The 15,980-nt window shown below is 39.6% G+C and overlaps 1 protein-coding gene across 1 annotated transcript in view; it reads left to right on the top strand.

Moving 5' to 3' along the window:
- The window catches only part of LOC122804073 (F-box/WD repeat-containing protein 7-like), a 380,857-nt gene that overhangs the window by 244,580 nt on the left and 120,297 nt on the right, over nt 1–15,980 (top strand). Inside the window, exon 7 of the mRNA XM_044073735.1 lies at nt 9,060–9,196. Coding sequence (XP_043929670.1) covers nt 9,060–9,196 — 137 coding nt within the window. The remainder of the gene's footprint in view (nt 1–9,059; nt 9,197–15,980) is intronic.

Raw genomic sequence — 15,980 nt, 5'->3', positions numbered from 1 at the left:
ACAGTGAATACACTCGAACATCTACATTTATGGTAAGTGTACACAACTGTACTATGTTCTTCATGTTTTACTGTTGCAGTCATCACATTTGGGTTGATTCCCAAAGCTAAGGAAGGGAGGAGGAAGTTAAAGAGCATTAGGGCCAGCTATTAATACCTGCAAGACTGCAGTGGCAAATCCAGCTCTGGATTTAGAAAAGATCGGCAAGTGGTAATGCTTGGTAGTGAGCTTTTCCAATACAAAGTTAAGGTCCCAGGCTGGAGTGGGAGCTCTCCTGGGGGGGTCTTAAATTTTTGGCCCCTCTAAGGATTTGCTTTAGCAAGGGGTGAGAGAAAAGGGGTGGCTCTGTATTATAATGTGCTGAAATGGCAGAGGCATGAATTTTAATTGATGAGAAGGATAGGCCCCTGTGGAGCATTTCTCTTAAGTACTGTAGAATCTGAGGTAAGCTGGGCACCGTTGTGCTCATCCCCTGAGCCAGGCTCCAGGAACAGTATCTTTTCCACTTTTCAGCCTAGGATTTTCTAGTACTAGGCCTCCTTGCCTCCAGAATCACATCCAGTACATGCTTACTGAGGGATGCTAAGGGAGAGCTCAAGGAATTAGCCAGGCTGCAAGGTTCAGGGTTTGAAGCTGAGGGTGCAGAATCTGGCCCACCTGCTGGGACAGCAGGGAAGGGGTATGTGGCAGGTGCCATGGTTGTAGCAGTGCCATACTGCACAAGAGGGGGTACCATTGCTGGGGTGGCCAGTCTGGTGCAATCAGTATTGTCCTTGGCTTGTCCTGTTTGATCTTTAGTAGAACCTTCAAGAGGAGAGGCAGAGGGGGAAAGGCATAAACTGAGAGGCTTTCCCAGGTAAAGGACAGGGCATCCACTTTCCAAGCTTGGCTGTGAGGAGTTCTTGTGCAGAATTTGTTCAATTGGTAGTTCTGAGGGGAGGCAAACACATCTATTTCTGGAGTCTCCCATTTGTTCCTCAAGAGGTTGAATATTTTGGCTTCTAGTTTCCATTCATGTGGGTCCATGAGATTTCTGCTTAAGTAATCTGCCAGTGAATTTAGTATACCTGGCAGGAATTGAGCTTGCAGGTGTACTTGGTAGCTCAAGGCTGTATTCCACAGAGCCATGGCTAGCCTGCAGAGAGGGTACGAGTAGGTTCCCCCCTGCTTGTTTATGTACCACATAACTGTGGTGTTGTCTGTCTTTACCAATAGTTGTCCTGGAAGAATACAGACTTTGAAGGCTGTCAGAGCATTCTGTACAGCTAACATTTCTTTTTGATTGATATCCATTTGCCCTGAATGCACTGCCCTGCCCTGCCATGTGAGCCCCCCATGCATAGTCTGATGTGTCTGTTGTTACGGTTTGGGCGGCAGGGGGTAGAGTGATAGGGAGTCCTTTGTTGTGGTAGCAGGCCTCTGCCCACCAAAGGAACTCTGTCTTGATACAAGGAATGATAGAAATCATTGTTCCCAGGTCCTGAGAATGTTGACACCATAGGCCTCTTAGTTACCATTGGAGTTTCCTCATATGCAGTCTTGCATATGGAATTAGTAGAATGCAAGAGGCCACGAACCCCAGGGCTTGCAGTATTTTCCTTGCAGACAGTTGGGGTTTTGTGGACAATCGTTTGAAGTAGATTGTCAAGTAAACTTGTTTCTCTGGAGTGAGGAATGCCATCTGGGAAGTTGTGTTCAAGCTTGCTCCCAGGAATACAATCTGTTGGCAGGGTACTTGGTGAGATTTCTTTTCGTTGATGGTCTACCCAGTGAGGTTAGAAGTTTCTTTATGAATGCCAGGTGTTATTATAGCAAGTCCTGGCTTTCTGCCTGAATCAGAAAATTGTCCAAATATGTGTAAATTTGAATATTTCTCTGCCTGCAAAATGCAATGGCTGGAGCTATGCACTTTGTGAATACCCTGGGCGCAGTAGATAAGCCAAAGGAAAGTGCAGAGAACTGATAGCACATGCAGCCTGCCCTGAAGCATAGGTATTTCCTGCAAGATTCCCTTATTGGTATGTGCAGGTAAGCTTCCTTTAGGTCTAGGGTTGCCAGCCAGGCATCCTTGGCTAGCATGGGAGGAAGCTGTTGCAGAGTTAGCATTTTGAATTTTGGAACTACCAGAAAGGTGTTGAGAATAGAGAGTTCCAGGATAGGATGCCAGGAGTCTTTTCTGAGTACCAGAAAAAGTCTTGAATAAAAACCCTGTCCCCTTTGTTCTGCTGGGACAGACTGAATAGCCCTGATATTGAGGAGAGAGAGAACCTGCTGTTGGGCCTCTGCCCATTGATTTGGGGGTAGGTCTGGCCAACCATTTGGTGTTGGTAGGGTGTGGAAGTGGAATTTGTATCCTTGGAAAACTATGTTCAAAACCCAATTGTCCTGGGTAATGAATTTCCAGGTTTTGCATGCAGGGCGAGCTTTCCTCCTAAGGGAGCAGGTAGTAGAGCAGGTCTTGGAAGGGTTAAGGTTAAGTCATTGTGCCATTTTTCCATAGGGGGGGTGGTTTACTACTCCCTGCTTAGGAAGTGGAAGCCCCCCACTGCTTAGGTTTGTGTGAAGCCTGAGACTGTAGCCTAGGTGGTCTGCTGTTCCTGGGTTTGGACTGAAAAGGCCTAGAAGGGACTGGAAAGGACCAGTTCTTAGAAGGCCAATGCCTACTGAATCTGGGAGGCTGTACTTATAGGAAATCTTTAACAGTTTACATAAATTTAGCTTTGTCCTCCATCCTTTTGAGGACTTTTTCTGCTTTGTTGCCAAAAAGGCGGTCTTGGTTTAAGGGAGCATCCAGTAATTTAGCTTTTACATGATCTGGCAAGTTTTGTTCCTTAAGCCAAGCATGCCTTCTAAGTACACACCCAGTGACAGCAAACCTGGAAGATGCTTCTAAAGCATCAAAACCACATTGCAAAATATGTTTACCAACTTGTTCTGCAGAATGCATTAAATCCTGTAATTCTTTGTGTTCAGTACAGTCAGGAATCAACATCATTTTCTGTTTAAGTAGCCCCATAACATGCTGCTGATACTTTAACATATGAAACTGGTAATTTAAAGCCCTGATGGCCAAAGTAGCAGAATTGTACCTTTGGTTATGGCCAAAGTAGCAGAATTGTATACCTTCTAAGGCTCTAGAATCTCTATCAGAAGGGGTAGGATTTTTGGCAGTAGTAGCCTTAATGCCTTTTGGTCCTTGGGAAATGGTCTCTGGATCTGCAGAAGGATTCTTGAAGAGGAACTTGTGAGAGTCAGGTACTCTATAATACCTGTCAGGTTTTCTGGGAGCTGGAGGTAAAGTGTCTGGGGAAAGGCTAGATTCCAAGAAAGCATCAGCTACAATGTCCAGAACAGGAGGGATAGCTAAAGGCCTGTGTTGAGGTAGGAGTAAGAATTCCCTAAGCCTCTTTTTGGAGTCAGAGTAATCCTGGCTTTCCCAGCAGAAATGCTCCCTAAGAGTGTACAAGGTTTCACCAAAAGAAAAATCTTCTGAAGTGGAAGCAGAGGGAATGGAATCCTCTGCATCAGAATCCTCATAAGTAGATAAGGGCAAATCCTGGTAATCAGAAGGAGCAGAAAAATCAGATTCCTGATCAGAAGAATCAGAAAGAAACTCGGTTCTAGGTCTCTTAGAGGGGGAAGGCTGGCTTCCCCTAATCAAGGTAATCAGGTCTTCAGCCATTCTAAGCATTTGTTTTATAGGCATATGGGCCTGCAGTTTGGTCATTGGTTTTCTAGGCATGGTGCAAGTTTTAGGCCTGGATGAAAATGATAGTGTTGGTTTAATATGAATGTCTGTAGGCCTGAATACACCCTCAGAAGCCGGTGCCTGCACAGCTGCTCCGGACCCATCCAAGGTAGAGACATCCACAGGTTCCATAGTTGAAGAAGCATCTCGCAGCATACCCGAATGGGTCTCAGTAGAGGCCTGCGAATCAGAAGTAGTGGGTATCAGGGGCTGCGAAAGCACCTCACTGAGTACCGGCGGACTGGTGACTAGCTTAACGGAAGCATCGTCGGCAGTTTTGGACCTATGCGGTCTGTCTCTGTCTTTAGCCTTACGTTTTTTTTGGAAGATTGGTAGTCGGATGGCTTGACGAAGCCATTTCAGAGTACACAGAATGAGTACGAAAATAATTAGCTGCAAAAATAGCCCGATGACGGATAGTTCGGGCGTTAAATAAGGCACAAAACTGACAACGAGGGACGTCGTGGTCTGGGCCTAAGCAGGGGATGCAGTAAGAATGAAAATCTCTATGAGGTATTTGCTTTCCACAGGTAAGACAATTGTTAACTTTTAGTGACATCAGTTAGAGCAAGAAAAAGGATCCCCAACGGGGTACTTAGCTTTTTTGAAGACTTCGGGTCTGAAACTCGAAAACGAAAATTTCAGGAATCAGCCAACTAGCACTTGCAAACTGCTTCTGCTTCAGGCACCACGCTGCAAGAAAGATTGATGTAATGGAGTCAGCTGCATGTTTTATACCCCTGACGACCTGACATCAAGGAAGAAGCGACAGCATCCGACGCAGAAATCCGAAGACTCTGGTATTCAGGCCGGCTGAGGGCTACCTGCAGGCAGATAACCCAAATGTGATGACTGCAACAGTGAAACACGAAGAACATCTACAGATGTTTCAGACCTGCAGCTGGGTGGAGTATAAAAAGGGGGGGGTAAAAGTGCAAGCCCTGTGGGATCCTGTAGATGCATAAGTGTCAGGGAGACGTTGGCTGTTATCAGTGTGTTAAAGCCCTTGAATCACCTCTGGTCCCCAGGACCTCTGCTAGTGTACAAAGACAATACCTCAGTGATGTGGCACATAAACAGACAAGGGGGTACCAGATAATACCCTCTTTGCAGAATGGCTGTGCTGGCTTAGGAGTTAGCAGTTCAGTTCATCTTCACTCTTCAGGCAGCATACATTACATCAGAGAAAAACATTATTGCAGACAGGCTTATGAGGACCAAGATAGCTCCCCCACACATCCTGGGATCTTTGAAAATCCAATCTGCCTGTGAAGAACACCTAAAATAGATTTGTTTGCTTCCCTTCAATCCCTTTAAAACAGAAAACTAGAGATATTCTGCTCTATGACTTCTTGCAGCATGCATGGAAGACAATATATATTTTTTTTCATTTTCATGGACAGAAATGTTCCTGCAAGCTTTTCCACCTTTTCTACGGGTTCTTCTAAAAGTCGAAAAGAACTCCTCAAAATTGTGTTGGGGCCAGTGGTTCTCCCTTCTCTTCAATCTGTCCAAGAGCAGCTACTACAAGTTTCCCCACAGACCAGATTTAATCACACAAGACAAAATGACGTTTGAAGCACCCCAGTCTGGAAACTCTTCATCTAGCTTCCTGGATAACACAATTTTAATTCCAGTTAGGATCTTTTTTTTCTAAGGATGTACAACATGTACTCAAGAAGGCAGATAATGTGGTACTAGGAAAATCATAAATGAATAAGTGTAAAAGATTTTTTAGTTAGAGCCACTCAAGAAACCAACATCCTGGGCATGCCCAGATGTCAGTGGTTTATGATTATCTGTGTGAATTACTGTCAAATGGTTTGTTGTACTCTTCTATCAAGGTATATTTATCAGTCTTTTATGCTTTAATGCCCTCTGTTGCTTCCTTTCTAACAATGCCCAGGCAAAACAGTTTTTGATAGGGGTCTTACGTGTCCATCCACCAATAAAACATGTTACTACTCCTTGGGGTCTTAATTTTGTGCTTGAAAAGCTTACTCAAGACTCCATTTGAATCTGTTGATGAGGCTGGATTTAGGCTCTTAACATGGAAGATGGTGTTACTTATTGCTCTGACATCTGCAAGGTGGGTATATGAATTACAAGCACTTATGATGAGTCAGCCCTACCTCATTTTCACTAAAATGTCTTTGAAAGCAAATCCTACCTTTATGCTTGAAGTCATCTCAGAGTTTATCTTAAGCTAGACTGTTCATCTCCAAGTCTTCTTTCCTGAACCAGACAACTAAGTGGAAGGGATTCTTCACTCTCTGGATGTACAGAGGCAGCTCAGATTCTTCCTTCACAAAACTCAGACTTTTACAAAATTGTTAACTCACTGAACTCTCTTCTAATATCTGAGAAAGTACCTGAATTCTGATCTGTAGTTTTGAGTAAAACCTAAAGAATTTTATTGTAACATGAGGGATTTAGTAAAGGATTTATTAAAGAAAGCACCTTTAAAATGTAAAGACAAAAGAATGATATGGAGATAGCTTAGCCCAGCTTGTCTTCCTGTGGTTCTTAAGGCTGTCAAGATATTCCCTGATATGCACATAGTTGGGGATCTAGTCTCTGTGTTACTGTTGGTTCAACTGGTCCTCTTATTAGTATGGGCTCGGTTGTCGAGCTCTCCCCCACGGTTCTTTCAGCCAACTCTGGTTCTTCTGCGTGGATGAACCTTTGAAAAAGGAGGTTAAAAAACTCAACTCTAGGCTCGTTGCCGAAATCTCAGAACAAGATTTATTTGGTAGTAAAACTCAACCTTTTCGGAAAACTGATCAGCTGTTTGACACTGGGTGCCCTTTTCTCTTTGCTTCATAGACAACAAAGTTGACTATTTCTAGTTGGTTGTCTTATGCTATCAATTTTTGTTATGCTCACCATAAAAAGCCACTTCTATACAGGATAACAACTCATTCAGTGAGAGCGTTAGCTTCTTCTGAGGCTTTCTGGAAAAAAATGACTGTAGTAATATATACATCCTCTGTCCATACCTTTACAAAGCATTACAAACTGGATTCCTTTTCTATATCTAGAACAGACTTTGCAAGGACCATACTCCAAGAGAGTGTTGGCATCCTCCTTTTTTCCCTATTCCTATCTAAATTATGAGAATCTACCCATGTAGCTTTGGCTAGTGGAATGGTGATACATTCGTGAACATAGTACAGTTGTGTTAGTAAACTTACCTTAAGAGTACATGTTGTAATGCAACATTGTTGTTGCAGTAGCTGTCCCTCCCTCCACCCCCCTTGTCCTTTGTTGACAAGGTGTGGTTATTTTCACCCTTCTATTTATATTTTTATTATTTTCTTTGTTTCCTAGCACATATACTAACTCAGGGGTGTTGCCTCCTTCTTAGCAAAAATACTCTGAAACTTTTAGCAGTCAACCTGCCTTTTATATAGAGTACCCTTTGTGCTCTTGGCAGGTGGAGTGCATGCAAGGCACATACAGCTTTGAGAAGCTAGTCAGTGAAGATGGGGGTGGGGTGGGGGGTGGAAGGAGAGATAAACCTGCAATAGTGATCCATTAGAATATCTACTGTTATGGTAAGTTTGCTTACACAACTGCTCTTTATCTTTCAGGTTGGCAACAGGCAGTGAAATTGAAAAATGGGATTTCTAGTTTTCTCCCATTAACCACTGGTGTCCCTCAGGGCTCTATCCCTTGGTCCCTACCACTTTTTAATGTATTTATAAATGATCTGTACATCACTTCCAAACATGCCCCATCTGCACTGCCAGAATCTTCTCCAAATTAAGAATCCCTCTCTTTTATTGAGTCATTGTTAAATGATTCATAATTGCTCCTTAACCCCCAAAAAGTCCAAGTTAATGCTTTTCATTCCCAAACAAGCATTTGAACAAAAAAGTCATTTTACTACAATTTTCTCCAGCCTTACAAGTAATGAATTAGTAACCCATACCAAGCTTTTATGTGTCATCCTTGATGAAAACTTAAAGTTTCATCATCACATTAAACAATCTGTTTAGAAACATCAAAAACTTGCTGCCCTTTACAAGATTAAACCTTACCTCACAGATTCAACCAAGAGAAATAGTGCTTCACCTCTCTTAATCCCAACTCTTTATGTAGCTCCTGCAGTCATGAACTTCTAGTTTACGTAAATAACCATGCTTGAATAATGCCACAATAAAGTGGCAAAATTCACTGCCAATCAATACTACAGGTCCCATCACTGATTGGGTTTTAGGCAGTTACACGGGATTGAATTTAGCCATTTCCTAACACTATCTCAGTTAGTTACTATTCACAAGCTCATATATAATCCTTATAAATGCCTGAGTGCACCTTATGTAGTCAATCAATATACTTCTGCTCAAACTGTACGATCTACTGATAAAATGCTGTTAACTATTTCCAAATCTAAAAATTTAGCAGGATACTTCCTATACCCCACTTTTGTTTCCAGAACTTGAAACTCCATACCTGTCACACACAGGCTTCTTCAAAACACAAATCCTTCAAACATCAGGCAAAATAATTCCTCGTAGACACTTGCCTGTGTTTCTATACTGTACAAATTACAAACACACAACCACTTACCATGTGCCTTCTTTTTAAAGAATCATATTTTACCAGACTTTGTCTCCCTGTAAAAGTACTAGAATTATCTCACTTGAACTGAATTAATTGTATTCAAACTGCAGTTTCAAACTTGTATACTAGATGCTCTGTTCTTTCCTCTTATACTCTAATGTGTATTTATGTTGATTTCTCTCTGTATTGCATTTTTTATCTTGTATTGCATTTCCTTGTGGAGCTATTCTCCCCACACCTTTGCTGAAAAGGGGTTTCAGTCCAAACAGACACTCCCAGTAAAAAAATGCTAGTAATAAATAAATGAATGAATAAATAAATAAATAAAATGTTACATAGCAGTGTAACAAGTATGAATATGCCTTTCCCCAGTTATGTGCATGGAGTGAATTATGGTTACTGTGTATAAACACAGCTTGTTGACTGCGTATATCTAATTTCATAGGACTGCATGCTGCAACACCCAACTCTGCTAGGTGTCAGTCATGCATTTTTTGAGCTGCCTTTCTCCTTTCTTTCCACCAAGATGGGAAAGCTGGAGTCACTCTGTCACTTTCCCTCTCCCGAGAAGCATCCTTTAAATACATTAGACAAAGTGTATTTTTTTGTTTTTCATGGGATAAGAATGTATTCTGATTTAAATTTCTTTCTACAGTAACTACACATAGTTTTGTATATTGCTGGCATTTTAACTGTGGAATTTTAAACATGTTATTCATTATTGTTTCTGTCTCATGAGCAGTAGTCCACTGCTGTCAGTTTGATAGCAGATTCTTGATATTTGGAGGTTCAGAAGGTCTGGTAGTTATAATTGAAACTGGCAAAGAACCTGATGACGTTAATGGCATGCACCGGTGTGAAGGCCACTCAAGTGATGTGGTAAGTCAACAGTATTTGGCCACTGTTGCTGAACATGATCATTAATGTATGCATTCATATTAAAATGTTAACCACAAGAATTTAGTTAATAGAAATTCTTTATCTGCAAAACTTATATGTCATTAGTGTCTTTCCTTGGGCCCATTACATCTAGGGTATGTTGTTAGGTGTATGCATTCATAGTAAAATGTTGAATACAAGAATTTAGTTTGCATAGCTTCTTCATCTGCAAGATTTTGTATCATTATTTACACTGGACCCAATGTATCTGGGGTAAGTTGATGTGTTTGACTTATGTTGCAGATGGTCTCAGGCTGATTCTGAAAATGGTTCATGGAGATCAGTGCTCTAACTCGGAAAACAAATAGAGATAAATAAATAAATAAATTTCACATCTGTGTCCTATCAGTTTAAATAATGATGATGAGAGTAAGACACAGAAACTGATCTGTACAGTTCAGATATGGGAGAATAGCTTAGTAAAATGATCTTATATAAAGCTGTCATCTTCTTCTCCAAATACGTAATTAAGTATAACTCTGCCAAAGTCCAGCACAATGGCATAGAGACAGTATGTGTTTTTAAATCCTTGGTGATCCAAGTTCAGGAACATTTTCAAAGTTCTTGTAGGATTAGTCAGGAGGAAATTACTAAGATGGTAACAGTCTCCTTTCCTGTCCTGACGAAGGAGAAACAGTACTACTGTACAATGTAGCCACTGGAGCAGGCCAGAAGGCCTAATAGCTGTTTGTCATGGAAGTAACAGGGCTCATCCTTGACAGATATGGAAGAACTGAAGAACATGTCCACTGCCACCTATTGCATAGTGCTTTCCAAAACGGAATGGTAGCCAATAAGACTTACAGTCATTAGCAACCTGGTTGTCTGTCTCTGTTCTTTACTCCCTGGTATCTTCCTAAGAGGAAGTCACAAGGCTATTTTGTATGAGAGCAGAAAGATGCTCCTGGAAAAATACCCTATTGTAATTGACTGGTAAGGAGCATCTGAAGGTGGCTGGCTATAGCAAGCGTGTTAAAAGTCAGGTGATCTACCAGGCTTCTTTGGGGTAACAGTAAATCATACCATTTGGGTTAAGTTCCAGTTACTATGCATCATCCTGGTCACCTTTTAGATAAGCACACCATTACATTTGAAAATAGCCAGTGTCTCACACCTAGCATCCTACAAATGCCTGATTAATGGTTTTCTCCACATAAACAGCATCACAAAGGGTTTTCTTCAGGTTTCATACTTCTTCAGAAACACATTGTATTACAGCTCTGGATTCATTGCATCTGTGAACATAAGCCACTTTGCTTCTCTACAGCCTTAACAGTTTAAAAATAACTATTACTCTTTAAAGTTGCGTGTTCCTCTCTACAGCATTTCTGTTTTGCTATTTGCTGGAATAGCAATGCTTGTCAGTGAGAGTTTTCAAAATTACATGCAGACAGCTTAAACTTTCTTTTGTTTTCAGTTTTTGACTACCTTTTACAAAGATAACAACTTTACTAAAAATGACTTGACTTCATGAGTTCCAAGATGACTGCACACTGAGTAACAGCTTGTTTCTAGCTCTCCCAGTGTGAAAGCAGAAACTCAACAGAGAACAACAGTAGACTTTTGTTTATGGGTGAATTTCAGTAACTGGCTAGTAAGTACACTGTCTGGATTCCAGCAATAAAGAAATACAGAAGACCTGGAAAAAATCAGCTACAAAAAGTGAGGAAGAAACACTAACTAGAGAGAGTTCTTCAGCTGTTAAGCAAAAAGTAATGCAGCCTTCAGACATGACTTCCAATAACCTACAGGATGATATAAGACTACTGCATACAGACCTGGTTAAAATAAACAAAACACTGATAGAGTATATCAACACAAACAACAAAAGGATGGAACAAATGGAAGAAGCTTTAAAGAGATATTCAGATGAGATGATAAAGCTTCAAAAATCAGAGTCGAAATGAAGAAAAGGCTGACTGAATATGAGACTGCTCAGGAAGAGATGTTTCAAAAAATAATAGAATTAGAGGACAGAGCATGTAGGGAAAACTTGAGATTTTCAGATATACCAGAGAAGCTGGAAGGCAGAGAGTGCATTAAATTTATGAAAGCACAAATAAGCAACTGGAATGGTATTCTACAGCAGGACTTATTAGTTGAATGGGCACATCATGTGTATGCACCAAATCTAGCTATAAGAAAGCAACCTCGTCCTTTAATTGTAAGGATTCAATCCTACCAGCAGAAAGAGTTGATATTGTCAAAACTGTGGCAGAAGGACAGAATACTAAACGTAGGAGACAGCAGAGTGTTTGTGGAGAATGATTACTCATTGTACACCAAGCAAAAAAGAAGTAAATTCATCCCTCTGTTTTCAGAATGTCAAGATGCAGGTGTGAGATTCAAATTGCTGTATCCAGCTGTCTCCAAGGTATTCTTCCCTGGAGGGACAAAATCATTTTTTGATGAAGTGCCTATTAAGGAGGAAATGCAAAAGTTTGTCCAACAAAAACTGAGCTGTGAAACAGAAGGAGATTCTGCTTCTTGTTCCTCTGGTAATAAAGACCACAGGGAGACAACACCTGCAAAACCTTTTCCAGTATTTCAATGGAAAATGGATCAAAGGAAGGGAGCGCAAGAGTTGACTAGAAGAATCGAGAGTACATTGGAAATAAAGCAGAGACAGGATTTGGGTTATGGGGAACAGTAATAAAATCAGTAACTTAATGTTGGATTACAATGCAGTAGTTATATTTGTGAAATATGACAGCACAAGAAAATCTGGAAATATTGGACTTCTTCAAAATGTATTTGCTGAGTGGGGGACTCTAAAGTGTATGCCCCACTTCATGTCATTAATGTTCAGAAAATGCTTTGGGGAGGGGAAGAGACTGGAGAATGCTAACTGTAAGTAAAGAAAACACTTTCATTTCTTAATAGTACTGTATCTGTGTTGCATGGTTTTCTTTGCAGGCTATTTTTGGGTGTAATGTGTATTGTAAACAGGTGTTATTTTTATTTCTCTCCCTTCTTCTCTTTTTCTTCTTGTGCAGTTTTGAGAAACATAGGCACTGTAATGATAGAAAAAGGGAGCCGGGTTAAGGGGGCATAACACACTTCAAGTTAATGTGCTTTTTTCATTCTTGCATTTGGAAATGTCTAAGGACTTTTGTTTTAAGACAGAGAGCAAGTAAATGAAAAAAAATATTGAATATTATAAGTTTTTTCTAGCACTTGCAAATATATTTACTAAGTAGAATTTCTGCCTCTGGTCTTCATGCCTCCAAGGAGACAATCTGATAAAGGAAACCTGGAGACAGTCTGGCGGAAGGGTATTGGCTGAGGGAAAAGAAAAAATAACAGAAACATTGACTAGGACATAATGTTCCCTGAAAACAATTAGGTTTTCGCAGGTGTGACAGCTTTGAAGATAATGTAAAACCAGTTAGACTTGAAGTAAAGTTCTCTCAGTTTTTTTTTAAATGCAATGGAGATACTAATATAAGCAAGTGCTTTTGTTTTTTCTTGTTCACCATTTTTCTCTCTATTTCCTTCTTCAGTTTTGAGAAATGTAGGCACTACAATGAAAAAAAATGAGGAGAGGAGGAGATGGGGAGAGCGGAAGGGTCTGGTTAAGAGAGTATGACAAAAGAAAAATCAGTGTGCTTTTTCCCATGCTTGCATAGGGAAATGACTGGGTAAAAACCCTAGGCATTATCCAGTAACAAGTTTATTACAAAGCATGTAAATGAAAAAGAATATTGAATATTGTACGCCTTTTTTCTGATAAACAGGGTACCCTTAGCAGTTTTGTGACTGGTTTGCATGTCACTGGAAGACAATTTGATAAAGAGAAATGGCTTGGAGAAAGTGTTTACTGAAAGCATTCAAGTGTTTTCTCAACTGGAAGAGGTATAAAGATATACAAAATCAAATAGCACTTACTAATAGCACAGGCTGTACCATGTGTCTTAGCATGACTAACTTTTCTTTTTGGTTAACTGTAGCCTGTCTGTGTAGTTATCAGCATAGAACTTATGTTCTTATTAGGAAGCAAAAACTTCAATATTTGAAGATGTACATAGTTTTATGTGTTATTGCTAAGTTCATAGGTTTTAGGACTTTTTTTTGGGGGGTTGTTTGTTCTGTTTGAGGGCTTTCAAAAAAAAAGTTATGTAAGATGTGATGTGGGCACAAATGGATATGACATGAAACAACTGTATAAGAGACCAACCTGCCAAACAGTATATACATGTAACATAAAAGTTGAAAGTAGACATTTAGAAAAAGAGCAGTTATATATAAAAGGTGGTAATAATAACTATATAAGAAAATGATGCTTTCTGTAATGTCTTTCAATTTGAATGGTCTTACAGATAAATATAAAAAAGAAAGAGTAGTGAACTATATTAAAATGTAGAGTGCAAATAACTGTGCTACAGGAGACACATATGGAAAGAACTGAACATGTGAATTTGATAAAGAAAGGTTTTCAGGATGGTCATTCAGTGGAATATCTGGGGCAAAGGAAAAGAGAAGTACTTATATTAATTGCAAGAGGAGCTCCAATAGTGATAGAAGAAGAAAAAAAAGATAATAATGGAAGAGACATAGTACTAAGGGGCTACTGGCTAGGGAGGAGAATTACACTGGCATGTATTTACATCCCCCCCCCAAAACTGCTATAATGGAGCTTAAGAAAATTCTGGGAGAAATAATCAGCTTTCAGCAAGGAATATTACTTATAGATGGAGACTAGAATTTGGTTTGCAACAGTAAAGATGTGTGTGGGGGGCCTAGAAGGGAAAATATAACAAGGGAGGGTAGATTTTTAAAGAAATTTATGAAAATGTTTGGAATGGAAGATGTGAATTCAGTCCTAGGAGTTCGGAGTGAATTTGCATATTATTCACTGAGATACAAAAACTGGGCTAGGCTAGATAGATTTTATATCTCACAGGAACATGTGCATTTAATTGAAGGTCTTGAAACGCACCTGATAACTATTTTAGATCATGCACCAATAATAACTAAAATAAAAATGCAAGGTAATGAAATAAAAATGAGATAGTGGTACTTTCCCACCTACCGGCTAAAAAGAGAGGAATTTAAGGAATGGTTTGTGGAATTAATTCAGGAGCTACTAGAGAAGATAAAATTAACATTTGAAAACATAGCTAAGGAGTGGAATACAGTTAAAGTGGAGTTTAAAACTAGGTTGGAAATAAAAGAAAGGGTGATATGGTTAAACAGTAACAAGAATTATTTAGAGGGCTTGACAAATGTTAAAGTATTGGAAAATAGGGGGAATCCCTCAGAACAAGAAAAGGAGCAACTGCAGAATGCTAAACAGAAAATAAGGGATTACCTCAATAATGTGCACAAATTTAGAAAGATTTCTGTTAAGCAACTGTTTTTGATAATAATTCTAGAGCACAAAAACTTTTAGCACAGCAACTCAGGCAACAGAAAATGGAAGGGACAGTCACTAAGCTTAGAGAGCCTATAACAAGGAAGATAACAAGAGACCTTCTAGAAGTATTAGCAATATTTCAGAAATTTTATGAAAATGTATATAAAGCAAAGAAATATGGAAATCAAGAAAAGGTACAAATGGAAATGTAATGTTTATGGAAGAATTAAATATGTCAAAGTTAGAGGTAGATGAAGCTCAATTACTAACAGGATAGGAAGGGATGAGATAAAAATGGCTATGTATAACCAATCTACAGGAAAGTCCCCAGGAATAGATGGTATTCCTGGGGAAGTTTGGAATTTAGGAAGGAAAAAACTGATAAAGATCTGGAAGGTTTTGTTGAACAGTATTTTAAGAGGAGGAGAAGTACCAGCATCCTGGAAGAAGGTGGTGGTAACTGTAATACCTAAAGAGGATAAAGTGAAGATTCATCAGATCCAACTTCATACAAGTCCATTTCAGTACTAAACCATGGTTATAAAGTTAAAAAAGTGTTTATGTCTATAATGGCTAAAAGAATGGCAAAAGCGATACCAAAATTCATAGATATGGATCAGTGTGGTTTTGTGGAGGGGAGGCAAACATTTGACAATATTAACAGAACACTGATGATCCAGAGGGAAGCAGAGTGCAAGAAAGTATCACTTTTATTGGTGGATCTTCATGCAGAGAAAGCATTTGACAGTGTAGACTGGAACTTCATGTGCAGGGCAATGGAAGCATTTGCTTTCCCTGACACAATTATAAGGTTGATTAGAAGAATATATGAGGGATCGGAGGTGCAAAGTAAAGTGGGTGGGGTCCTCTCCGATAATTTCTGCTTGAGGAGAGGAACCAGGCAGGGTTGTCTGCATTATATTTAGAACCATTGGCAAAGAAAATGGACTCAGAAATTCAGGGATATAATTGGTATGGTAGTCAGGAAAAACTGGCTCTATTTGCAGATGATATTATTTTATACATGACAAACCCAGAAAGGGACATTACAGTGTTGTGGAGTATTTTAAGACAGTTGCATATCTTCTCGGGATACAAAATTAATGAAGCTAAAACAAAGGCAATAGTGGTAAATTGTGCACCCACACACAAATTGGTCCAACAATATCCATATTTATGGGGACATGATAAAATGAAGTATTTAGGAGTAAGGATTAGAAATGATACTGTGGTGGGAGCTAAGGATATGTGGAAAGAGACTAAACAGAAGATAGTACAAAAACTGCGAAACTGGAAGTTTTGTCATATGGATACTAAGATACAGGCCATTAAAATGCTTTTAGTCCCTTTAGTCTTATATACAGGTCA

The sequence above is a fragment of the Protopterus annectens genome, chromosome 6.part0 (assembly GCF_019279795.1).
Source record: "Protopterus annectens isolate FY-2018-M chromosome 6.part0, PAN1.0, whole genome shotgun sequence".
In the NCBI taxonomy this organism is placed as follows: Eukaryota; Metazoa; Chordata; order Ceratodontiformes; family Protopteridae; genus Protopterus; species Protopterus annectens.
Note: the sequence above shows the minus strand (reverse complement) of the source record. Positions and strands in the feature narration are given on the sequence as shown.